The following is a 25,220-nucleotide window of genomic DNA, read 5'->3' as shown; positions in this document are numbered from 1 at the left end:
CTGTTCCAGAATTCACTTTGTAGACTGTAGTAGAATATTAATTTAAGATGCATCACATTTATTTATGCTGTACAGTATTTGTTTAATGATGCAAAGACGTAATGATGCAATCTTTTACGTTCCATTTCTTTAACTCTGTGAAGCTGTATTAATTTTCCTGTTTAAAACACCCGATTGGTCTAATAAAGAGCGGAATGGCCAAAGCAAGGCAGGAGAAAGGATAGGAGGGGTTAGTAGGCAGAGATAATAGGAGAAATCTGGGAAGAGAAAATCAAGGAATGAACATTAGGGGCTATAAAATCCAGGTATACAGCAAGCAATAGAGTAAGAAGAAAAGAAATAGAGAAAGGTAAAAGCCCAAAGGAAAAGGTTGATGGAATAATTTAAGTTAGGAAAAGCTGACAAGAAACAAGTCAAGCTAAGACCGGGCATCTGTAAGTAAGAATAAGCCTGCATATGTTTATTTGTGAACTTGTAGGAAAGCCCCACCACCACCACCACCAGAGAGTAAAAGAATAACCAATTACAGTAAATCAGGCTGGGTTTAAACTCACAGAGAGCCACCTGCCTCTGACTCCTGAATGCTGGGATTAAGGCTTGCACCATCCTCCCTCCAGCCAATTTTGGCTATTTTTGTTAATCTTTTATGGGTCACCAGAGAAGATCACTCAGATGGTTTATAGTCAACTAAAAGTCTTTATTCCAAACAGCAAGGACTACAATCTGGTAGTGGGGACCTGTGTAGCTCCAAGCATTTAGAGCAAGAGACTATTAAAAGCAAAACCCACATCCTGTTATCTTGCTCAGCAGATGTAAGGGAAGGTTTTGCCTAAGCTGGTAGTTTAACAGAAGCCAAAATAAGCAGTTAGCTGCAAGGAGAGGTTTGTATATGCAGGCAGGTTAACAGAAGCCAGACTAATTAGCTGGGGAATCTTGACCTCTAGTTCCAAGAACAGAGTTATGTAATTTTCCACAAGGTTCTCCATTAGAAGTCAAATTCTATTCACCCCCCAAATAGCTTCAGCAAGACTAGGTGACAGAGGAGACTGCACTATCATGCCCTGTCACAAATGTATAGTTTGTCTTAATGGTGGACAGAGAGTACAAATTATAGGGTTTTAGCTTTTGAAATTTTTATGTATTAAACTCCATTAAAAAGTTCTTACTCATCAATAGCTTTGTTTATTAACTTCACACAAACACCTAAGGAATGGATTCTCAACAAAAATCCTTTCATATACATTTTCAGTCACCAGACTTTGTACAGAATGAAGCTTTTTAAAATTGAATAGTGGAGGAATGCGTGAGTCTTTTCTAAACTATCTGCAATACAATTTGCCTTTCGTATCAGTTACAGGAATGGCAATAAAAGCAAGAACACCATAAAAGTCACTTTACAGAATACAGGCATGAACCAAATGCTTTTTCAAGGATTTTATATCTGTTGGACCCTGCATCCACATTTTTGTCTGGTACTGTGCTCACCATTAATCAACTAAACAGAATGTAAAGACTGTGCCTAAACCACAGGAGCCATGGGACAAGGAAGGAGCCTCAGGTAACCCTAGTTCCAATAACCGTTCTTCCTATGTTGGTTGTATAGTGTTTGGTAAATTAAATTTATTAAAAAAACAAGAGTACATCAAGAACATGACGGCTACCCTATATTTCTGACATTCAAAGGTATTACCAACAGAGTATCATCTCTGAACAACAGACTTCCCACAATCTCACTCTCTAAGGCTTTCTCCTCATCAAAAATACATGAATACTCTGATGCTGACCAAATCTTAGGGCACATTCTTTTTAGTCACAGTCTTTCCAATGAGTACTCTGATGTTCAGTAAAATTTCCATATAAAAGACTTGTCCACCTTCCTTACACGCATAGGACTTCTGATGATGTTGTGTAAGCTCATAGTTTACAATAAGGCTTTCCCGCACTCTTCATATTCACCAGGTTTCGGGCCTAGAAGGGCTCTCTGATGAGGCTGAAGAGCTAATTCTAGAAATGTTCCCACAGTCCTTGCATTCACAGGATTTTACACCAGCATGGATTCTTTATGTTGAAGGCCAAAGCTCAAATTGAAGGTTTTTCCACATTCTTTACAGTGACAAAGAGTTTTATATCAGTATGAATTCTCCACAGAGTAGTAACAGCTGAACTAAATATAAATATTTTCTGAAATTTCTTATATTCATATGGTTTTTCATCATAATGAACTCTCCAATATACAATATACAGCTATCTTAGAATTACTGAAGGCCTTCACATTTCTTAAATCATAAGGCTTCTTAATAATATGAATTTTAGCATGTCAAACCAAGCTTGATTTTCACCAAAGGGCTTCCCACATTAACACTGGTAAGGTTTCTCACCAGTGTGAATTCTTTGATGTACTTTAAGGTCTCCACCACGAGTAAAGAACTTCCCACACTGTGTACATTCATAAGGATTCTTTCCAGTATGAATTCTAAAATGTCCAAGAAATTGGTAATGATACTGAAATGCTTCTCCACATTCCTTACACTGAAAGGGCTTCTCACCAGTGTGGATTCTCTCATGAATTCTAAGGCCTGTACCACGAATAAAGCCTTTTCCACATTCCTTGCACTGAAAAGGTTTTACATCAGTATGAATTCTCTGATGTTGTGTAAGTTGGTACTGAAGTCTGAATGCAGACCCACACTGTTCACATGCAAATGATTTCTCTCCAGAATGAATACTTCGGTGCCGAGTAAGCTGTGCCAGAACAGTGAAGCCTTTTCCACACTCCTTACACTGAAAGGGTCTCTCACCAGAGTGAATTTTCTGATGTTGCTTGAGGTTTGAGCGACGATTAAAGGTTTTCCCACACTCTTTACATTCATATGGCTTCACACCAGCATGAATAATCCTATGTTCAACAAGGCTGGAGACACGCTTGAAGGACTTCCCACATTCCTCACATTCAAAAGGTGTTTGAACTGTATGAATGGTTTTATGGTAATTAAGCTGGCTGGAAAAATGAAAAGTCTTTCCACATTCTTTACACTCAAAAGGTCTCTCACCACTATGAAATCTCTGGTGGCGAATGAGATGTATATTAAGTCTAAAGACTTTCCCACAGTCCTTACACTCAAATGGTTTCTTTCCAATGTGAATACTCTGATGTTCAGTAAAATTTGAACGTCGACGGAAGTGTTTCCCACATTCCTTGCACTGATAGGGTTTCACATCAGTATGGATTCTCAGATGTTCACTAAGTTGGTACTTACGTCTGAAGGCTGACCCACACAGTTTGCACTTAAAAGGTTTCTCATCAGTGTGAGTTTTCATATGTTCAGAAAGATACAGGTGAAGCCTAAAAGCCTTCCCACAGACATTACATTCAAAGGGTTTCTCACTGGTATGAACACTCTGGTGTCGTGCAAGGTATGAGCCACTACTGAATATCTTGCCACACTGCTGACATTCAAATGATTTCTCTCCAGTATGAATGTTCTGGTGCCGAGTGAGCTGTGCCAGAACAGTGAAGGCTTTTCCACATTCCTTACACTGAAAGGGTCTCTCACCAGAGTGAATTTTCTGATGTTGCATGAGGTTTGAGCGACGATTAAAGGTTTTCCCACACTCTTTACATTCATATGGCTTCACACCAGCATGAATAATTCTGTGTTGAAAAAGAGTGGAGACACGATTGAAGGACTTCCCACACTCCTCACATTCAAATGGTTTTGTACCTGTATGAATGGTTTTATGGTACTTAAGCAGGTTGGGAAGATGAAAGGCCTTTCCACACTCATCACATTCAAAAGGTCTCTCAGCACTGTGAGACTTCTGATGTCTTGTAAGTTGTTGGTGGAGTCTGAAGGCTTTCCCACACTCCTTACATTCATAGGGTTTCTCTCCAGTGTGAATAGTCTGATGTTGGACAAGATTTGAACTACAACCAAAATACTTCCCACACTCTTTACATTCATAGGCTTTTTCTCTGTAGTGAGTAAGAGTCCGGCAGGTGTAAGCAGGCAGTTTTTCCTTGTTACTAATTTTTAGATCAGCATCTCCTTGACAACTCTGTAGTCTCTTGAATGTATTATAGTTGGGACCATTACTAAAACTGGAGCCCTGGAGATCAAGAGATTTATTTAATTGCTCCATGCTCTGATTGGGCAGATTTATATTATAAATATGACTTTCTGGAGATATACTTTCAGCTTTGTAACATGACTCCATATCTGAAAGAGAGAAGAAAGGAAGAATACATTATTTCTCTACAACACACACACACACACACACACACACACACACACACACACACACTCCATTAAATGAACGGCCACACTCAAACATATTTTCTGATGAGCTGAGCAGGAACACGGAGAACAGCAATCACAAAAGACAAAAGCAGGACAGGCTAGAAACGGGAAGGCATGTTTGCTTAGCAAGATTATAACTAACCAGAGTGAAATAATTCTGCATGTCTCTTTATATACTACTAGAAACACATACCCCGCAATGAAGGTTTTTGAAGTTGAGGATATGTAAAGTCAACCCCAACCTGATGGCACTGTGTTATTATTGCCTGCCCAAAAATGAACTGTTGTATCCCGGTCCTTAGTGTTCAGGTGTTACTAGGAATTTACACAGGTCCCCTGTGATGGCTAAAGAAACTTAATATGGAGACAGACATCCCTTAAAGGTCACTGACCTTCTGCTCTGGAATACCTTGGAAATCCTAGTGACTGCAAGTGAGATAAAAGAAACTGGGCCAGAAAATGTTAACCCTTGCTTTTGCTTCTGGAAAATTTGTGTATCTCTCAGAAAACAAACCAAACAAGAAACAAAACAAAATAATTACTTGCATATCGCTGTGGAATAGAGGTGAGATGGTCTTTTCTTACTAGACAGCAGGAAACAAAAAAACAACTGAGGGAAGTAAAACAATTGTCCTGCCCAGCTGTGGAATCTACGGGTAGTTGTAATGCGCACCTTTCTGATGTCTGCTTTAAAACCCCACCTTACCACACATGTGTACAGCATGCTACTTTGTTCTAAGGCTGCAATCCCTCTGCTAGTAGTGGAATGCATCCATTCAATCTAAATTTGAATAGGCTCTAAGTCTTTGGTCTTTCCCAATGGATCTGAATGTCACAACACACCAAACCAAGGGGGGAAGTATACCACAAAAAATACATATCTGTCATGACAAGGAAACTGGCTTGGACTTGGAATTCTTTTGTTTGTTTGTTTTTTGGGTTTGGTTTTTTTTGTTTGTTTTTTTTTTTTTTTTGAGATAGGGATTTTCTGTATAGTCAGGGCTGTCCCAGAACTCACTCTGTAGACCAGGTTTTCCTGGAACTCAGAAGTCCACTGTCCTCTGCCTCTTGAGTGCTGGTATTAAAGAGGTGCACCACTAACTCCTGCCCTGGACTTGGAATTCTTAAAAATTAAAAGGGGGTATTAATATGTAGTGGTATTGGTAGACAACTGTAATCCCAACAACGAGTCATAGGTAACAGGGTCATGAACTCTGGGCCATCTTGGATTAGATTGTGAGACACTGTTTGAGAAAAACAAAAACAACCTAAAAAGAAAAAAAAATGGGGAGAGAATTCATTACAATTTTAAAGAACACTAAGGAACTCCAGTCAGGGAAGAAGGTAAGCTAAGTGTAGATCTTTACCTATCCCGCCTATCCACCAATTCCAATTTCCTAGTCTCATCCATAGCTCTGTAGCAGAACACCTTTTCACAGACGTCGTGGAGTGGATATGTGGGTTCACATGGGCCATTGAAATGAAGACTAGAGACACTTGAGAACTGACTTAGCCTTTTGAGGCCACAGGGAATCTTTCACAGACTGAAGCACTTTCCCTTCGCCCAGGGCATTTTTATTTTTTCCCATATGTACAGTTCAGCCAGCTGGTTTCCATATGCTCAAAACAACCTGAATGAAGCTTTCAAAAGTACAATGCCAAATGCAAATACCTGGTTCAGGAGGTACCATAGTTTTCCAGGTTGCCCCTAACCAAGTTCTGCATAGGCTTTGTACACTTGGGAAACTATCAGACAAGATTCACACAGGGCAACAGAAGGTACCTGTAACACAGAGGATGGACTAGGGCTAGGTGCTAACTCCGGAGCTAGATCAGGTATGGCTAGTGGGGACTGGTGCTAGCTGCTAACTCTCTGGTGCAAGGCCAGCAGAAAATTCTGCAACACCACCTGCTGTGGACTCCCCTTCATTCCGGCCCTGATCTCCAGTCAATCACGCAGATCGACACTTCCCAATTTTCTTATCCCCACTGCTTTACTCCAACCCCCAATCCAACAGGCATTCTCTGGAAACCAAAAGGTCACTCTAGTCACTGAAACAAACAGGCAGACTAACTACAGATCTTCACCTCTCCCTCTATTCCGCCAAATCCAATCCCCAGTCTCATCTCCAAATCTGTAGTCGACCATCTGCTGTGGCCTCTCCTAACTCTCTTTTCCTATTCCCCAGGGGGCTAAGAAGATCCTAGCGAAACACCTGCTCTCCTCCCTCTTGTAGTCCCATTCAACACCACTTACCTAGTCTATCCAGCTCCCAAGACATTTCACCTGGAACCCCAGTGGCCATACCTACCCGAATCCCACAAGAATTTCCCACTGTGTTACCACACTCTCCTAAGAACCAGACTGGGCAAGAGAAGCCAAGGAACAAAATACTCACCCAACAAAGACAAGACCAGATAACGGCACCTAGAATTACAATCTTCCCAAACCCAGCTGCCTAGATGCCAGAAGAGAAACAATAATGGTATGTCAGCACTGGAGCCCACACCCTACCACAGCAGGACCTGAGTACTGCAACATAGCTAAAGCACAAGAAAAAGACATCACAGTACCCTTTATAAATGTGGTAGAGGTCAGGGGAGAGGAAATAAATGAATCCCTTAAAGAATCTATGAAAATACAAACAGTAGAAGAAAATGAATCAAACAGTTCAAGACCTGAAAGTACAAACAGAGTCAATAAGAAAAACTCAAACTGAGGTAAATCTGGAAAGGAAAAGTTTAAGAACTGAAACAGGAACCTCAGAGACAAGTCTCACCAACAGGAATCAAGAGATAGAAGACAGAATCTCAGTATTGAAGATATGATAGAAGAAATGGATACCTCCGTGAAAGAAAATGGTAAAGCTAAACACATTCCAGCACAAAACACTCAGGTAATCTACCACACCATAAAAAGATCAAATCTAGGAATAGAGAAAGGAGAAAAACTCAGGTCAGAGACACAAAATATTTTCAATAAAATCACAGAAGAAAATTCCCCTAACTTAAAGAATAAGATGCCTGTTAAAGGAAAAGAAGCATACAGAACACCATATAGACTAGGCCAGAGAAGAAAGTTTCTGGGCACATAAAATTAAAACACTAAATGTACAGAACAAAGGAAGAATATTAAAAGCTGCAAAGGAAACAGACCAAGTAACATACAAAGGTAGACATATTAGAATAACACCTGGTTTCTCAATAGAGACTTTAAAAGTCAAGGCACTAGATAGGTGTTCACAGAATCTGAGAGACTACAGATGCCAGCCTAGACTATGATAACCATCCAAACTTTCCATCACCAAAGATAGAGAAAGTAAGACAATCCATGATAAATACAACAGATTTAAGCAGTATCTATCTACAGATCCAGACCACCAAATCAAGAGGAAAACATGCACAGCACAACAAAATAAAGGGAGTCAACAAACACTTCTCAATGTGTCTCTCAACAACGTTATCAGTTCCCCCAGCAAAAAGACAAGAGACTAACAGAATGGATGTGAAAACAGGATCTGTCCTTCTGCTCTACCCAAGAATCACACCTTAACACCAAGGCCAGACATCATGTTACAGTAAAAGAATGGAAAAATATCTTCTAATTCCAAGCAAGCTGGTGTAAATATTTTAGTATCTGACAAAACAGACTTCAAACCAAAACTAAACAGAGCAGAGGTCCCACTGGATGGAAGCAAACCGAACAGAAAACATGGAGGATGCACTCCACTGCCAGCACTCCATGGCTTCCGTGCAGGGATAGTTCGCCAACCCCATCCACAGGGACGGCGACTACCCTGAGTACATGAGGACGATGGTCGGCATGCCCGTGCTGAGGCAGAGAAGGAGGAGACAGGTGCTGAACTGGATTAAGCTACAATATGACAACCCTCGGATCTTGATTTCAGAGAATGGCTGGTTCACAGATAGTTATATAAGGACAGAGGACACCATGGCCATCTACATGATGAAGAATTTCCTCAACCAGGTTCTTCAAGCCATGAAGTTCGATGACATTTGAGTGTTTGGCTACACAGCCTGGTCCCTTCTGGATGGCTTTGAATGGCAGGATGCCTACACTACTCGCCGAGGGCTGTTTTATGTGGACTTTAATAGTGAGCAGAAAGAAAGGAGGCCCAAGTCCTCAGCCACTACTACAGACAGATCATACGAGACAACGGTTTCCCTTTGAAAGAGTCCATGCCAGACATGCAGAGGCAGTTTCCCTGTGACTTCTCCTGGGGAGTCACTGAGTCTGTTCTTAAGCCAGAGTTTATGGTTTCCTCCCCCCAGTTTACCGACCCTCACCTGTATGTGTGGAATGCCACCAGTAACAGACTGCTACACCGCATGGAAGGAGTAAGGCTAAAAACAAGACCATCCCAGTGCACAGATTACGTGAGCATCAAAAAGCGAGTGGAGATGTTGGCCAAAATGAAAGTCACCCACTACCAGTTTGCTCTGGACTGGGCCTCTGTCCTTCCCACTGGCAACCTGTCTGAAGTTAATAGACAAGTGCTGAGGTACTATAGGTGTGTGGTGAGCGAAGGACTGAAGCTGGGTGTCTCCCCTATGGTGACGTTGTACCACCCCACCCACTCCCATCTAGGCCTTCTGGAGCCACTCCGGAGCAGTGGGGTTTGGCTAAACACACACACTGCCAAGGCCTTCCAGGACTATGCGGGGCTGTGCTTCCGGGAACTGGGAGACTTGGTGAAGCTCTGGATCACCATCAACGAGCCTAATAGGCTGAGTGACATGTACAACCGCACGAGTAATGACACCTACCGTGCAGCCCACAACCTGATGATTGCCCATGCCCAGGTCTGGCGCCTCTACGACAGGCAGTATAGGCCTGTCCAGCGTGGGGCTGTGTCGCTGTCTCTACATTCTGACTGGGCCGAACCTGCCAACCCCTATGTGGACTCACACTGGAAGGCAGCCGATTGCTTCCTCCAGTTTGAGATCGCCTGGTTCGCAGATCCGCTCTTCAAGACTGGGGACTACCCATTGGCCATGAAGGAGTACATCACCTCCAAGAACCAGTAAGGGCTGTCCAGCTCAGTCCTGCCACGCTTCACCCCGGAGGAGAGCAGACTGGTGAAGGGCACCATTGACTTCTATGCGCTGAACCACTTCACTACTAGGTTCGTGATACATAAGCAGCTGAACAGTAGCCGCTCTGTTGCGGATAGGGACGTCCAGTTCCTGCAGGACATCACCCGCCTCAGCTCGCCCAGTCGCCTGGCTGTAACGCCCTGGGGAGCTCGCAAGCTGCTTGGGTGGATCCGGAGGAACTACAGGGACAAGGATATCTACATCACAGCCAATGGCATCAATGACCTGGCTCTGGAGAATGATCGGATCCGAAAGTACTACTTGGAGAAGTATGTCCAGGAGGCTCTGAAAGCCTACCTCATTGACAAGGTCAGTGTCAAAGGCTATTATGCATTCAAACTGACAGAAGAGAAATCTAAGCCGAGATTTGGATTTTTCACATCTGACTTCAAAGCTAAATCCTCTGTAGAGTTTTACAGCAAGCTGATCAGCAGCAGTGGCTTTCCTTCTGAGATCAGCAGGCCTGCATGTGGTCAGCCAGTAGAAGACACCGAGTGCACCATCTGCTCATTTTTCACTCAGAAGAAACCACTGATCTTCTTTGGTTGTTGCTTCATGGCCACTCTGGCTCTACTACTGTCAATCACCACTTTTCATCATTGAAAGAGAAGAAAATTTCAGAAAGCAAAGAACTTAGAAAATATACCATTGAAGAAAGGCCAGAGTAGAGTTCTTAGCTAAACTATCATTTCTGACATGGTTTAAAGAGTCACTCCAGTTCCAAATACTGGTAACTTACAATGTGAGAGACAGCTGTAACCAAGGTGATGACAATCTATGCCTTTGCAGTGTGGTCCAAATCCTTCCCTTCGGTATTGACAATCAATCAGTGAATGGAGTTCTTAGAGCTGAAGGCTTCATCTTGACAGGAATTCTGGGGATGACCCCAAACACGGCTAACATGGCTTTAGGAAGTTTGAAGCATGTTTCACATCATTTTTCTCTAGCTCTTTTGTAAATAGCAATCACTATTCATGGTAAAGAAATTAATTTTAAGCGGAAAAAAAAAAAAAAAAAAAACTAAACAGAGCAGATGGGACGGAGACTACAGGCTTACCAAAAGAAAAGTCAAGCCACATCTATGCACCAAACACAGGACAATAAGCCCATAAAAGTACTGTGTGACGCCCAGCTCCCAAATAAATCACACACAGAGGCTTAGTTATGAATGCCTGGCCCTAGCTTGGCTCATTTCTTCCAGCTTTTCTTAACTTAAATCACCCCGACTACCTTTTTCCTCTGGGCTTTTCTCTTTCTGTTTCTATATACCTTTCTTTCCTCCTTACTCCATGACTGGCTGGGTGGCTGACCCTGATGTCCTCTCCTTGCTCTCTGGCTCCTCTTCCTCTCCCTTCTCAGCTCTCTCTGCCTTCCAACCCCGCTATCCTTGCTCATCCCCTGCTATTGGCTGTTCATCTCTATTAGAACCACCAGGCACAGCAACACAGCTTCAGAGTTCAACAAATGCAGCAAAACTAAAGTCACACACCTGAAAATAATATCCCCAACACAAAAGAAACAATACCACAGTTTAAATCACACATTGACACTCACATACTGATAGTGGGAGGCTGCAATACTTGCCAATATTTACAGAACATTTCACAAAAATACAAAAGAAAATATATCTTCTCAGCACATCATCAAACTTCCTCCAAGACTGTACTTGGATACAAAGCAAGTCCCAACAGACACAAGAAAATTCAAATACCATCTTACAGTCTAACCACCAGAAACAACAGAAAACATTCAAACTTACAAAAACCAAACAACTCAATATTGAATAAAAAATGAATCAAAACAGTTATTGAGAAAATTAAAACTCTTCCTAGAAATGAATGAAAATGAAGACACAACATACCCAAGCTTACAGGACACAACAAAGGCAATTCTAAGAGGCAATTGCACGGGAGCATGTATCGCTGTAAGAACCTGGAGCAATCTCATGCTATCAGCTTAACACTATACCTAAAAGCTCTAGAGCAAAAGGACAAAATTACACCCAAAAGGATAGACATCAATAAATAATTATGTGGACTGAAATTAGTAAAACAGAGACAACAACAATAACAAAAAAAATACAAAGAATCAATATAACAAAAAGTTGGTTCTTTGAGAAAACCAGTAAGACTGACAAACCCTTAACCAAAATAACCAAAAGGAGAAAAAAGATACAAAAGAAGAAAATTAGAGGTGAAAGAAAGAAATATCAACAGACACTGTGGTGGTCTGAGTAGGAAAGAGCTCCACAGATGGACGTGTTTGAAAACTTGGTCATAGGGAGTGGCACTATGAGGAGGTGTGGCCTAGTCAGGCCTAGTGCTCATCACCGCTACCTGTGGATCAAGACACAGAAAGCACTTTCCTCCACAGCACAATCTCTGCCTGCACACAACCATGCTGCCCGCCATGAAGATAACGGACTAAACTTCTAAACTGTAAAACAGCTCCAGTTAAATGTTTTCCTTTCTAAGAGCTACCATGGTTATGGTGTCTCTTTACCACAATAAAAACTTAGCAGACACCAAGGAAATCCAGAGAAGCATAAGGACATAGTTTAAAAGTCTATACTCCAAAAAAAATTTGGAAGATTAAAAGAAATTGGTAATTTTTTTCAATAAATACCCCTTACCAAAGTTAAATCAAGATTAGATAAATAATTTGAACAAACCTATAACTCCTAGTGAAATGCAATCAGTAATTAAATCTCCCAACCAAAAAAAAAGTCCAGAGCCAGACAGTCTTAGCACACAATTCTACCAGACTTCCAAAGAAGAGTTCAGGCCAATATCCCCCAAATTATTCCTCAAAAGAAAAAGAGAAGGAATGTTACCCAATTCTTTTTTCAAGGTCAAAGGAACCACAATACCCAAACCACATAAAGACCCAACAAAGGGAGTAACTGATCAATTTCACTGATGAACACAGATGAATTTTTTTAAATACTTGCAAACCAAATACAAGAAAACATCAAAAAGACTACCCACCATAATCAAGTAAGCGTCCCCCCAGAGATGCAGGGATGGCTTTACATACATAAATGAGCAGACGTAGTCCACCACAGAAACAAACAGAAAGACAAAAGCCATAGGAGCATCTCATTAGACGCAGAAAAGGTCTGGGACAAAATTCAACACCACTTCATGATAAAAGTTCTGGAAAAATTAGGGATACAAAGGCCATACCTCAACATAATAAAGGTAGTGTGCAGTCAAGTGCATAGCCATCACCAACTTAAATGGGGAACAAGACAAGACTGTCCAACCTATCCATACTTATTCCATAGAGTACATGAAATCTATCGATTAGATAAAGACTAGATATCAATAAAACAAATAACCCAATTTAAAAATGGAGCCAATATCTAAACAGAGCCTTCTCAAAAAGGAAACTCAAATGGCTGTGAAACAAAGAAACGTACAACATCCTTGGACATCAAAAAAATGCAAAAAAAACCTGTTTTGAGCTTTCACACACCCGTCAGAATGGCTAAGATCAGCAAAACAAGTGAGGAGCTGTGGAGTAGAAACCTGTACAGCTCTCACGGAAGTCATGTGGAGGTTCCCCAGGAAGATGAGAACCGATCTACCTCAGGATTCAGCATGTACAGGGTCTGCCCCACCCAAGCTGTGCCAGGTGCTTTCTGCATAAGTTTATTAGGGCCTCCAGTTTAGTGTTTGTGTGGGATTCATAAGTGTGTGAACAAGAGTGTTTCTGTTTCTTGTGCCTTCTCTTTGGTGCCTTCTATTTATTTTGTCCAACTCCAATGTGTTAATTTTGTTTTAGCCTACTTTATTTTATTATATTGTATTTTATTACTATCCCTTAGAAGCATGCTTGTTTTCTAAGAAGAGAGAAATGGAGTAGATCCAGATAGGAGGTGAAGTGGGGAGGAACTGGGAGGAGCAGAGGGAGGTGAAGCCAGAAGCAGCATATAATCTATGGGGGAATGCACATGGGTTCTGGGGCTGATCTGTCTCTCACTTGTACTATGTACACGATTAACCATGTGAGGGGGATGGAAGGCACACTGTTTTCACTGTTTGTTCTGTATCCACTGGAAAATAGAACGGAACCACACTGTAATTCCGATATTGTCTGGAAATATATAAGCTTCAGAAAAAAGTATACAGTAGAAAGAACACAGAGAAAGCATAGAAGAATAGAGAATAAAGAAAAGTCATCAAGACACATTGTGACTGTCATTTTCCCTTAACTCTCTCAGATTAAAAAAAAAAAAGTGCTGCTGGAGGCTGGGTCCCCGCCCCCAGGCGGTTATGCTCTCTTTTGCCTGGAGCTTGTCAAGTAAACTAGGTAGAGTTGCCAGGAAAACAAGGGATCTGCCTCTTCCACCTCCCCAGTGCAGCAGTGAGAAGCATAGGCTACACCATCACACCTTGTTTAGAGGGTCTATGAAGACACAGAATTAGATTGTTTGCTATGCCTCACAGTGTTACTGCATTCACTGGTGTTCAAAGTGTCTTACTATTGGATCAGCAGTCAAAGGTACTGACTGCTCTTCCAGGACCTGGGTTCAAGTACCAGCCCCAAGGGATCTGACACTCCCTTATGGCCCCTTTGGGTACCTGCACACACGTGCACACACACAACCAATAATAAAATACATTTAAAATGACACAAAGAGGGTAACTGCTCCAGTACGAGGGAAGAGGGGAGAACTACTTAGACTCATGAACTAGCAGCCCCTGTGGCAGCTTTTGCTATGACCTTGACTTCCTTCCACATGCCCTGGCACTCTGAAGGGAGTGTGTCAACCCCGGGTCAGGCGTGGGGACCTCTGCGACCACACACTGAGATGGCAACGCTGCTGCCCTGCCTTCCTCTTACTCACCTGGGCTGGGCCTGTCTGCTTCTTCCGTCACAGCCATCCAGGGCTCTCTCTCCTGCTCCAATAAGGTGATCAGATCGGGTTTGGAAATGGAACTTCCCACTTAAAAGAAAGGAAAAATGACACGTGTTGGAGACTTTTCTTTTTTTTTTTTTTTGGTTTTTCGAGACAGGGTTTCTCGGTAGCTTTGGTGCCTGTCCCGGAACTAGCTCTTGTAGACGAGGCTGGCCTCGAACTCCCAGAGATCCGCCTGCCTCTGCCTCCCGAGTGCTGGGATTAAAGGCGTGCGCTACCACCGCCCGGCCAGACTTTTCTTTTTTGAGAGTTACTCTCTCTAATTATCCCAGGATGTCCTGAAATACAATATGTAGACCAGGCTGGCTTTGAACTTATTCATCTGCCTGCCTCTGCCTCCTAAATGCTGGGATTAAGGCTGTGTGGCACAATGAGCTGCCAGTATAAATTTTTGAAGATGCAAACGTATTTAAAGTCTATACAGGCTCACATGGTGGAACATCCTGTAAGCCTAGCAGCTGGGGGAATGAGCAGGCCAGTCAGTGCTGCAGAGCAGGACCCTTATTTGGAAAAACAGAATAAAGAGCCCAACTAATGCTGAGGAAAGACTTCAGAGAAGGAGACCTGGGTGAGGAACCAGCTGTTTCAGAAAAGGGTTTTAATCTCATTTAAATGCAGACAGGAGCTTGTACTTAAGAGGAAAGTATACATAGTGGGTGAGAACATGAACCCTTAGGCTACACTGTCTAGGGTAAACCCCATCTCTACAGCTCACTAACAGTGCCGTCTATTTAGGCAAGTCCCATAAGATTCTATGTGCAATGTTCCCATCTAAAACATGGGCATGGTGGCACAGACTTGAAATCACAATACTTGAGGAATGGAAGAAGGTAAAGGAGACGTTCAAAGTCAACCTTAGTTTTGTTGGCGGAAGCTGCTTGTTTATTTCCCAGCTGCCCAGACTCCCGAAATAATCACACAGAAACTATATTATTTGCAATACTGTTTGGCCAATAGCTTAAGAGTATTGCTAGTTGGCTCTTACATCTAGAATTAACCCATTTCCATTATTTTATATTCTTACCACAAAGTTTGTTGCCTACCGGCAAGGTTCCCACATTGGGCACTAATTTGTTAGCAGAAGCTGCTTGTTCATTTCCTGGCCATTCAGACTCCCAAAATAATCACACAGAAACTATATTATTTGCAATACTGTCTGGCTAATAGATTAAGCATACTGCTAGCTAGCTCTTACATCTAGAATTAACCCATTTCCATTATTTTATATTTTGCCATGAGGTTTGTGGCCTACCAGCAAGGTTCCACCTAGCACCTCGCGTCTTTCCCCTCTGGCAGCTACACTTTGTCTCTTTGACAACACCTATTCTCTCTCTCTCTCCATATATATTATATATATATATATTTTCTGTTAAGCCATCGGCCAAAAGCAGCTTCTTTATTCACTAACAAAAGCAACACATATACAAAAGGACTTCCTATACCATAGTTTCATAGCCAATCCAAAACCACCCTGAGCTACCAGAGACATGGCCTCAAAAAAAAAAAGAGTAAGTATAAGAATGAAAATAATTTAGATTGAGTTGATGATATGTACTGGATAGGGTTACTACTAAGATTAAATACTATATTAAAATATTTCAATGTTGCCTGACACATAGTAACACAAAATCATTTTTTTACATTTTATTTATTGATTTACTAATGCTGGGGAGGGAACTAGGGTCCTGAGTATGCTAGGTAGTGCTGTACTAGAGCCACAGGCCCAGCCATGAAAATAGTCACCATAATTATCTATGCTGCCTTCTTTCATATATACACCCTATTCTTACAGATTTGCTCAATGAAAAAGACAAACATCACACCCTAAAACTAAAGCAGGTAAAGGAAGTCTTCAGAGAAAGAAATAGACTGTGTGCACTTCTGTTCTGAATCGATTTTATTGATTCATTAGTAAGTTGATCATAAAGACGCTTGTATTTCTGCATGCATACATGCACAGTGTATGTATGTTTTTATGAGGGTGTGTGCACAAGTGTGTATAGGCATGCATGCATGGGTCTGTATATAGGCCAGAGAGCAGTATGAGGTGTCTTCTTTGATTGCTCCCCACTTTGGTTTTTGAGACAGGGTCTCTCATTGAACCCAGACCACTCTGAGGGGATCTCCAAGGTATGGGAAAAAGGCAGGTGGTTCAGGAACCGCCTATTTTCAACCCAACAAACCTCACAATATTCCTCTGGGAAGAAGGAGAAGCTCAGCTCCCTCTTTAAAAATATATTGACTTCAATTTCTTTTATGTGCATGTGAGTGTCTGTCTGCATGTATGTCTGAGCACGACATGCATGCATGATCACCATGGAGGCCAGATGGCATCAGGTCCCTGGAACTGGTGTTACAGAAGGTTGTGAGCCGCACTGGGGAGCTGGAAATTGAACCTGGGTCTTCAGAAAGAATATTCAGCTCCCTTAATCAACAAGCTATCTCACTAGCCACTAATTCTATTTACTGATTTATCTCCTTATTTACTTCATTTTGTTTCTTTGTTTTATTTGAAACAAGGCTTGTAGACTAGGCTATACTAGAATTCACTATGGATCTGAGGGTGACCTTGAATTCACAGCAATCATCTTTGCCTCAGCCTTCTGAGCGAAGGAATGACAGGCATTGGTCACCAGGCCCAGCTTTAGCTGCCACAGGAAAGATGGCCCTGTCTTCTCATTCAGAGGGAAGAAAGCCAATAGTTTAGAGGATACCTTACCCACTGTGAGGAGGTTTCTGTAGGTCTCCAACATCATGTCCCTGTATAAGACCCTCTGAGCAGCATCCAGGCAGGCCCACTCCTCCTGAGAGAAGTCAACAGCCACATCCCTAAATGTCACTGACCCCTGAAACCACAAACACAAGTAGAGTCAAACTGGGGAAGCGTTCAAGATGGAAAAAGAGAAGGGAAAGGACTCAAGGGTGGAAGGAGCCACATGGAGATGCTCAAGGCACCTGACTGTGTGAGCTCTCCCAGGAAAGGAGGACTGTGGCCCTACACATCCAACAGAGGTGAGCTTCCATTCCATCCGCAGACTTCCAGTTATTGATAGGATAAAAGGGTAGACTATTGAATCTACTCTGAAAAGAAAAATGGGAGGATACAGATATAATAAGATAAAAAGGAAGATTTTGAATTTACTTTTAAAAAGCAACTACTAGTTTTAAATGTTTTACATGGGATTTGGACTTTTGTACATTGAATACAAATTTTTTATATTGAGCTTAATTTTGTTAGAACATACTGTACATATAGATTTCTACTCTTGTTCAAGGTATTGTACCAATAAAAATCATTTAGCAATGTAATGCAAATTTCTAGTATTTGAAATTATCAACTGTTTAGGATAAGGAAATGCAGGTTAGTAGTTAATCAATTTGATTATTATAATCAAACTTGTAGTCACACTAGATATGTTTTCAAGATCAAACAAAGATATATTTTAGATAGACAGGTCATCTTGATACACTTCAGAGATCTACAGATTTTGGCATTTAAGATGTTTTAATAACCTAGGTTCCTCTTTTTTGACAATGAGACATGTCTGCTCCTGGCAGCACCAATCTACTTCAGAGAAGATACTGGGCATTGAAGAAGTGTCACATGGAGTTCACTTTCTTTGTGGCAAAAGTAAGTTGCTAGGCAATAAAATGCCCTGTCTCGACTGCTGACAATATGCTGTCCTAATTGGACAAGCAGGATACAAAAGACAGTGACTGCCAAACATTGTCAAGACAAGGAGGGACAGCCCTTGAGAATATCCTGCTTCCCAGAAAAGTCTGTTGGATGTGCTAGGCCTGGAGACCGAAGATGGATGCCCCAACATTGCAGAGGAACTGTGGGTGACTGTCCAGGCACCCAGCTGTTTGTCATTTCTCACATTTTTTGGAAGTCGCTTGCTCTTCCTGCTTACTCAGTTAATATTATTTCCTTCTCAGGTCTCTGAGGGAGTTAAAGACTAGATAGTTATAGTTTTCCTTGTTTACCAGATACAGAAAGCAAGTTATGATAGAAAGTAAATTAGGTACAAGACTTTGGACTCATCAAGAGAGGACAGACATGTAGTATTTTCTTTGAATATGTCAAATGCAACTGGGCTAGACATTGTAGATGTATTTATTGCCTGTGTGTATTATAGACAGTTATAGTAATTATTGTGTATAGTTTTTCCTAGTTATAATCATTTTATTTTAGATAAAAAAGGAGAAATATAGTGATATTTTATGTTTTAATAAATAAAGCCTGCCTAAAGATCAGAAGGACAAAGTTAAGCCACTATAAGTCAGGTAGTAGTGGCATACACCTTTAATCCCAGGATTTGGGAGTCAGATGGATCTCTGTGAGTTCAGTGCCACCCTGGGCAATACAAAGTCACTACAGAAACAAATCCAGGTGGTGGTGGCTCACTGATGGGGAATCTTTGTCAGCCAATGATCTTTAAGGGGTGGGATGAGGTTAAGACGTGACTTTTGAGTAACAGGAGAAAAAAATGCCAGGAGGCCCAAAGTTCGTTTGCTCGCTTGCTCGCCCCCCCCCCCCCCCATGGTCCCTGCTCTACACAGCTGAGCTTGGACTTCTTGTTCCTGTTTTGTGAGTTTGTCCCTTATAATAAAGTTAAATATATTTGATCTATCTTTTAGCTAGCCTGTTTTTTTTCTTGATCTGAGATAATTCAACAGTACACATTTAATCCCAGTCCTAGGGAGTCACACACCTTTAATCCCAGCACTAGAGAGAATACAAAATGGGAGGAGAGAGGCTTAGCCTGTTTATTTTGTGATCGCCCAGACTTGGTACATGTAAGACTTATCTAGTGGCTTGGCTGCTTTGCTTTTCTGGTTTTCAGGTTCAACCCCAATTTCTGTCTCTGGGTTTTTAAATTCCTGCTACAAGTTATACTGCACAAGACAGAACTGTCACCCAGGATCAATGTAAAGTACCTAAGAAATAGAGTTTATTACCGTATCAGAAGGATTTTTGTAAACTACGTAAGAGTCCATATACTGCTGGTATAATGGGTTTAACCCTTTCGTCCTTTTAGAAAAAAACTAAAACCTTCAAGATGGCACATGTGTCTCAGGTCTTCCTGAACTCTGGAGACTACGGTCCCCCGTCCCAATCACAGCCTGGATGACCTTCCCTCTCATCCCTGAACTCTCTATTAAAGTCCCTCAAGCAGGTCATCTCGTCACACACATGCATGGAGGCCATTCACTCTCAAACCCTGTGTCATCAGCCTGAAAACACCAAAGATGTCAATCAGGATCCCCAGTGCAGTCAAAGGAGACCATCACCTCAACGGTCTGAAACCCCCAAAGACCTTGGTTCCCTGTGGGACTGTGACGCCCCTCTGCTACGACAGTCCTCCCTGACCACAGGCAGGAGAGAGCAGGTGTGCAGGAGAAAACTGCAAAAGCAGCAGGAAACAGGCCAGGCAGGAAGTGCTCTGACCTTCCAACCCTCACTGTAATGGGGTGGACGGGGCTGGAGGATTTCAGGTCCTGGAAAGCTTCACAAAAGAAAGACAGCAAAGAGTCATCTAACCTGGAAGCTACCTGTGTAGAGAGAGAATGTCAACTTACACAGACCACGTCCTGAGAACCAGAGCTGGCCATTCTTCTTCAGGATCCTCCCTGGGGGACAAAAAGAAAGCCTCTCATTGGACTGTCACTTGATGTCCCACACTGACTTATGACACCATGACTTTCTTCTCAAGCATCCCCACTCACACTCCTCTCCCACGGCTCATGGCCTCCCACACACAAATCAGAAGCAGACAGGAGTCTACACAAAGTCGATTCTGTCCTAACCCCGACAACCACTGCGCAAGGACTCAACGTGGTTGTGCGGAGCATAAGCCCGTCTGCCTTGAACTTCCTCCAGAAGATGTTGGCAGAAGGGATCCCATCCTCCATCCTGAACTCCAGCTAGCCCTACACGGGGTCTGCCCTCCTACTGTGAGCAGGTCTTCCTACTGGAACCCCACCTTCATGGCTGATAGGGCTGACAGCATCCAAACTGTACATCCTTTGGAAACTCAGGGCTGAGTGAGGCACAGCAAGGCTGGAGGGGCAGGAGGTCTGCAGTGCAATCCTCAGGCAGTGTTCAGCAGTCTGAACCCACTTTTAGTAAATGGAATCCTACACCATGGAGCACTTTCCTGAGAACCTTCGCTCATCTATGGTCATGGCTTATGTTGTACCAATAACCATGAATCCTGATGAAGATAATTAGCTGGAAAATGTTATCAGAGGACATGAATGTGAATTGTTCCCCATTTTCAATAATTATGAGATATTTTACACACACACAAGAAATTCAAGATGTCATAAGTCTTTAAATTCTAGAATTCAGTTTCTCAACTTCACCATGCTGACACAATGATTGTGTGTTGGGGTGTGAGGACTATCTTGTGCTGACACAATGATTGTGTGTTGGGGTGTGAGGACTATCTTGTGCTGACACAATGATTGTGTGTTGGGGTGTGAGGACTATCTTGTGCTGACACAATGATTGTGTGTTGTGGTGTGAGGACTATCTTGTGCTGACACAATGATTGTGTGTTGTGGTGTGAGGACTATCTTGTGCTGACACAATGATTGTGTGTTGGGGTGTGAGGACTATCTTGGGCTGACACATAATTCTGTGTTGGGCTGAGAGGAATTTTTTTTTTTTTTTTTAGTTTTTCGAGGCAGGGTTTCTCTGTAGCTTTGGAGTCTGTCCTGGCACTAGCTCTTGTAGACCAGGCTGGCCTCGAACTCTCAGAGATCCGCCTGCCTCTGCCTCCCGAATGCTGGGATTAAAGGCGTGTGCCACCCACTGTCCGGCTGAGAGGACTATCTTGTGCTGACACAATGATTGTGTGTTGGGCTGGGAGGACTATCTTGTACTGACACAATGATTGTGTGTTGGGCTGGGAAGACTATCTTGTGCTCTGTACAGTGTTCAGCCACATTCTAGCTGTACTCACAAGATCTACACAGCACACATAACCTCAAACTCCCTAAAATGTTGGCCTAGGGAAGAGCATTACCAAAGGGTGTAGTAGGAGCTGCGGGCTGCATTCCTGCCACCCAGCTCCCGGCTGCCTGGCTAGCTTATGCCCCAAAATAACAACACACAAACTGTATTCTTTTAAACACTGTTTGGCCCATTATATCTAGCCTCTTCTAGGCTAATTCTCACATATTAATTTAGCCCATTTCTAATAATCTGCGTAGCACCACTAGGTGCGCTTACCGGGAAAGATTCAGCATGTCTGACCTGGTGGCTGGCTGCATCGCATCTGGCTCTGAGAGGAGCTGCCCTGCATCTGAGCTCACTTCCTCTTCCTCCCAGCATTCTGTTCTGTTTACTCCACATACCTATGTTCTAACCTATGAGGCCAAGCAGTTTTTTTATTAATTAACCAATGACCTTCCTCCATCAAAAGGGGGAATGAGTGCTCTAGTTCTACAGGTTTTTTCCATATCCTTTTGGATGTTTGTTTAATTGTTTGGGGCAGAGCATTGTATATCCCTGACTGTCCTCAACTCTTACTCCTTCCTCCAACTCCCATGCTGAGAGTGCAGCCATACACTACCATGTCCAGGTCTCAAGTACACATGTGGTAATATAATGAAATCATACATTTTTATCTCCCCACAAAATTCATAGACAAATTTTCATTTTATCTTTCCTTCCCTTGTGCCTCTGCATATAGCAGGCTAGCTAGCCTTTCAGGGTGCTCTTGGCTCCACCTCCCATCTTGCAATAAGCTGGGGTTAGAGCTGTCTCTGGCCCCGCATAGTTTCATGCCTGAGCACCGTACACAGTGATCCATCGCCCCAGCCCCCACTGACACATTTCTCTGATAGTTTAGTGTGTGACCTCATGACTTTTATGACTGTGCTTCATGAAGTGTGTGACCCCAAAGGCCACAAATAAAAGTACAGGAAGTCCTGCTGGATGTGGTAGCACAAGTCTATACTGCCAGCACTGCGGAGGCAGAGGCATGAGGCTTGTTCACAGTTCCAGGAGTTCCAGGCCAGCCTCTCGCTGGCAAAACTGAATATTACCATTCAGGAGAACGACACTAGACCTTTAGTGACACTACATGCAAAGTCAACTCAAAACAGATCAGAATTTAAGAACTGAAACTAAAACTACTAGAAAAATATAGGGAGGAAAGTCTCCATGACACTGGACTACTAGAAAAATACACAGAGAAAAGTCTCTATGACAATGAACTATAGAAAAATACAGAGATGAAAGTCTCCATGACACTGGACTACTAGAAAAATACACAGAGAAAAGTCTCCATTACACTGGATGCTTTGGGTATTACTACAAAACACAAGCAACAAAGGCAAAACGGACAAATGGGATTAATATCAAACTAAAAGCTTTGGACAGCAGAGGAAACTATGATCTAGATAATTGAGAGAAAGGGAGAAAGTATTTTCAAATTACACATCTGACGCAGAGTTAACGTCTAAACTCCAACACAGTGATGTTGACTTTTTAAGGAATGCAGACAATTCAGTGTCAAGGACACATGCTACTTAAGAAACAGGCAAACGTACAAAAAAGACATTTCCTCCCCTAGAACACCAATGTGACCTACTAGTGGTACATGAAAAATAAGCATAGGTACACATTTGAGAGGCCTCCTCGAGACAGAGTGTCAGTTACCAGGGGGCTGGAGAAAGAGATGGATCAGTGGTTTAGAGTATTTCATACTCTTGCAGAGATTGTGGGTTCGATTTCCAGCACCCCGGTGGTGACTCACAACCATCCCTAACTCCACTTTCAGAAGATCTGACACCCTCTTCTGGCCTCCACAGGTACCAGGCGAGTACATGCTGCACATCAGTTGTCTAGGGAAAATACGCACAAATATGAAAAAAAAAAACTAAATAAAAATTTTTAAGTGACCATATCAGCAAGATAACATAATGAGTACAATGAGGTGGGAAAAGCACATTATTGGAGGAAATGCAAATTAATACAGTCATTGTAGAAAACAGCATGCTGTAGGCCAAAACAATTATGAATAAAGCTTACAAACGGTCCATGGATGACAATACTGAGTAGAGACACAGAATGGAAATAAAATCAGTGTCTCAAAGAGACACTTACAGTCCCGCATTTATTCCAGCAGAGCTTACACAACTGTGATTCGCAACCCCACCAAGAGATGAGTGAACAAAGCAAATCGAGATTGAGGTTCACGGACACAGTGGAAAGATAGCCAACCATTTAATACAATATGGTGATCATGGAGGAAAATGAGAGAAATAAGCTAAAGACAAAAAGAAAATGCTGGGGCTAGAGAGATGACTCCGCAGCTGAGAGCTGGGATGGCTTTTCCAGAGGTCAGGAGTTCAGTTCCCCGACAGCTCCCAATGCCTGTAACTCCAGCTCCTGTAGATCCTAACTATCTGGTCTCTGCGGCACCAGTGCTCATGTGTACATAACCCCACCCGCAGAATTCTAAATAATAACTAACCTTTAAACCAAAAAACACCACCATCTCCATGCAGAACCTGAAACCGTTATCTCAGAGGACCAGGTACAATGGTGGGTAATGGGGTGTGAGCAGCTGAGGCTGGATGTGCAACACCGTGGTTGAGAGTGGGAGATGCCGACCCGTAAGGCAGTCGGGAAGACGCTGACCAAGGACTACACAATTTCAGCGACACAACACAAGTTCCAGATACCTCATGCAGCACAGCGACTATGACAAGGGGTTTTGAAAAACTCGGAGAGCAGACGTTGAGTGTGCTCACTACAAAAATATGACAGGCAGATTTAGTCATCCCAAAGGACACGAAGACTCCAAATGACCATGCTGTACACAATACGAGAAATTTCATCTAAAAAAAAAAAAAAACTGTTCTACATTAGTTCATTTTCTTTACCTTGTTATTGAGACCGGGTTTACTGTGTAGCCCAGCTAGGCTGAAACTGACTGTACGGCTAAAATGACCATGTAATCTCTCAGGTACTCATTTTAAGTGTACACCATAAAGCTTACCGTTTATTAGTCATTTTCATAAAAATACAGTCAGTAATCCCATTATTTCTAACACGCCCTCATACTGCAGAAAACTGAAGAGAATGAACTCAAACGGCCACAGAGAGCGACAACTAAACACATTAGGTCCTTATTCTGCGGCTGGCACTGCACCAACAGGCTTTACAGCTGTCATTCGGAGGCACATGACAAGCCTCCGGACCCAGATGTCAAGGGTCTCTGAAACGATCATGTGACTATTGAGTGGAAAGGGAGGGGACAATGTAAGGGGCACAATGGTGGAGGCATCAATTTACATATTCCTACATCATTTACTGACAATTCTATATTCTAAAACTAAAACCTCGTTTCTCAAGAGGGAGAAAGCGCAAACTCACTCTTGAATCTCAGATGTGTAGCGATAAAGCCCGCACTCTTCTCCAGGCCCTCCTTGTGAACACCGGCCGACGCGGGGAGCCTGGGCAAGCACGAGATCCCAGACTGCACATCCTAGTGACACATCCTAGTGAGCACTGTCCTTCACCCCCCATGACACTCACGGCGGCTGGAGCGCTGAGAAAGTTACGGACTCAACAAGTAGCTGCGCTCCTAGGCGACCGCGGGAGGCGCCTCCGGCCTCAAATGCGCGCCAGCGCTCAAGTCTGGACCTCAGGGGCAGCTCCCTTCAGACTCCGTCCCTGACCTCTCATCGCCGCAGCCTGGTCCTCTGCTTCAGCCGCCGTGGCCGTGAGGGAAAGCAGGAGCAGATCCGACTGGCACAGTGACACGGACAATCAGAGAGCTCGAGGTGTGTAAACGCACACACATGCACACACGCACGCACCAGAGCACACACGTACACACACCACCATCCCTACACAC

General features: G+C 42.8%; 2 protein-coding genes and 1 pseudogene across 3 annotated transcripts in view; 1 reads left to right on the top strand and 2 right to left on the bottom strand.

Moving 5' to 3' along the window:
* The window catches only part of LOC130869719 (zinc finger protein 60-like), a 47,948-nt gene extending 22,909 nt beyond the window's left edge, over positions 1 to 25,039 (bottom strand). Inside the window, exon 1 of the mRNA XM_057762119.1 lies at positions 25,007 to 25,039. The gene's annotated coding sequence lies outside the window, so the exon portion shown is untranslated. The remainder of the gene's footprint in view (positions 1 to 25,006) is intronic.
* Positions 390 to 25,220, bottom strand: LOC130869720 (zinc finger protein 60-like). Of its 2 annotated transcripts, XM_057762124.1 has the most exons (5): positions 24,737 to 25,220; positions 19,924 to 19,974; positions 17,060 to 17,186; positions 14,269 to 14,367; positions 391 to 4,217 (listed from the first exon to the last, which is right to left on the bottom strand). In XM_057762124.1, the coding sequence occupies exons 2-5, from the start codon at positions 19,954 to 19,956 to the stop codon at positions 2,356 to 2,358; spliced, it is 2,121 nt and encodes a 706-aa protein (XP_057618107.1). In that variant the 5' UTR covers positions 19,957 to 19,974; positions 24,737 to 25,220; the 3' UTR covers positions 391 to 2,355. The 2 variants fall into 2 exon arrangements, with proteins under 2 accessions (XP_057618108.1, XP_057618107.1); XM_057762125.1 differs by lacking the exons at positions 17,060 to 17,186; positions 24,737 to 25,220 and having other exon boundaries at positions 390 to 4,217; positions 19,924 to 19,968.
* Positions 7,124 to 10,097, top strand: LOC130862520 (beta-klotho-like; annotated as a pseudogene).

This window comes from Chionomys nivalis, chromosome 2 (genome assembly GCF_950005125.1).
Source record: "Chionomys nivalis chromosome 2, mChiNiv1.1, whole genome shotgun sequence".
Classification (NCBI taxonomy): Eukaryota; Metazoa; Chordata; class Mammalia; order Rodentia; family Cricetidae; genus Chionomys; species Chionomys nivalis.
The sequence above is the reverse complement of the archived record's forward strand: the minus strand, read 5'-3'. Positions and strand labels throughout refer to the sequence as shown.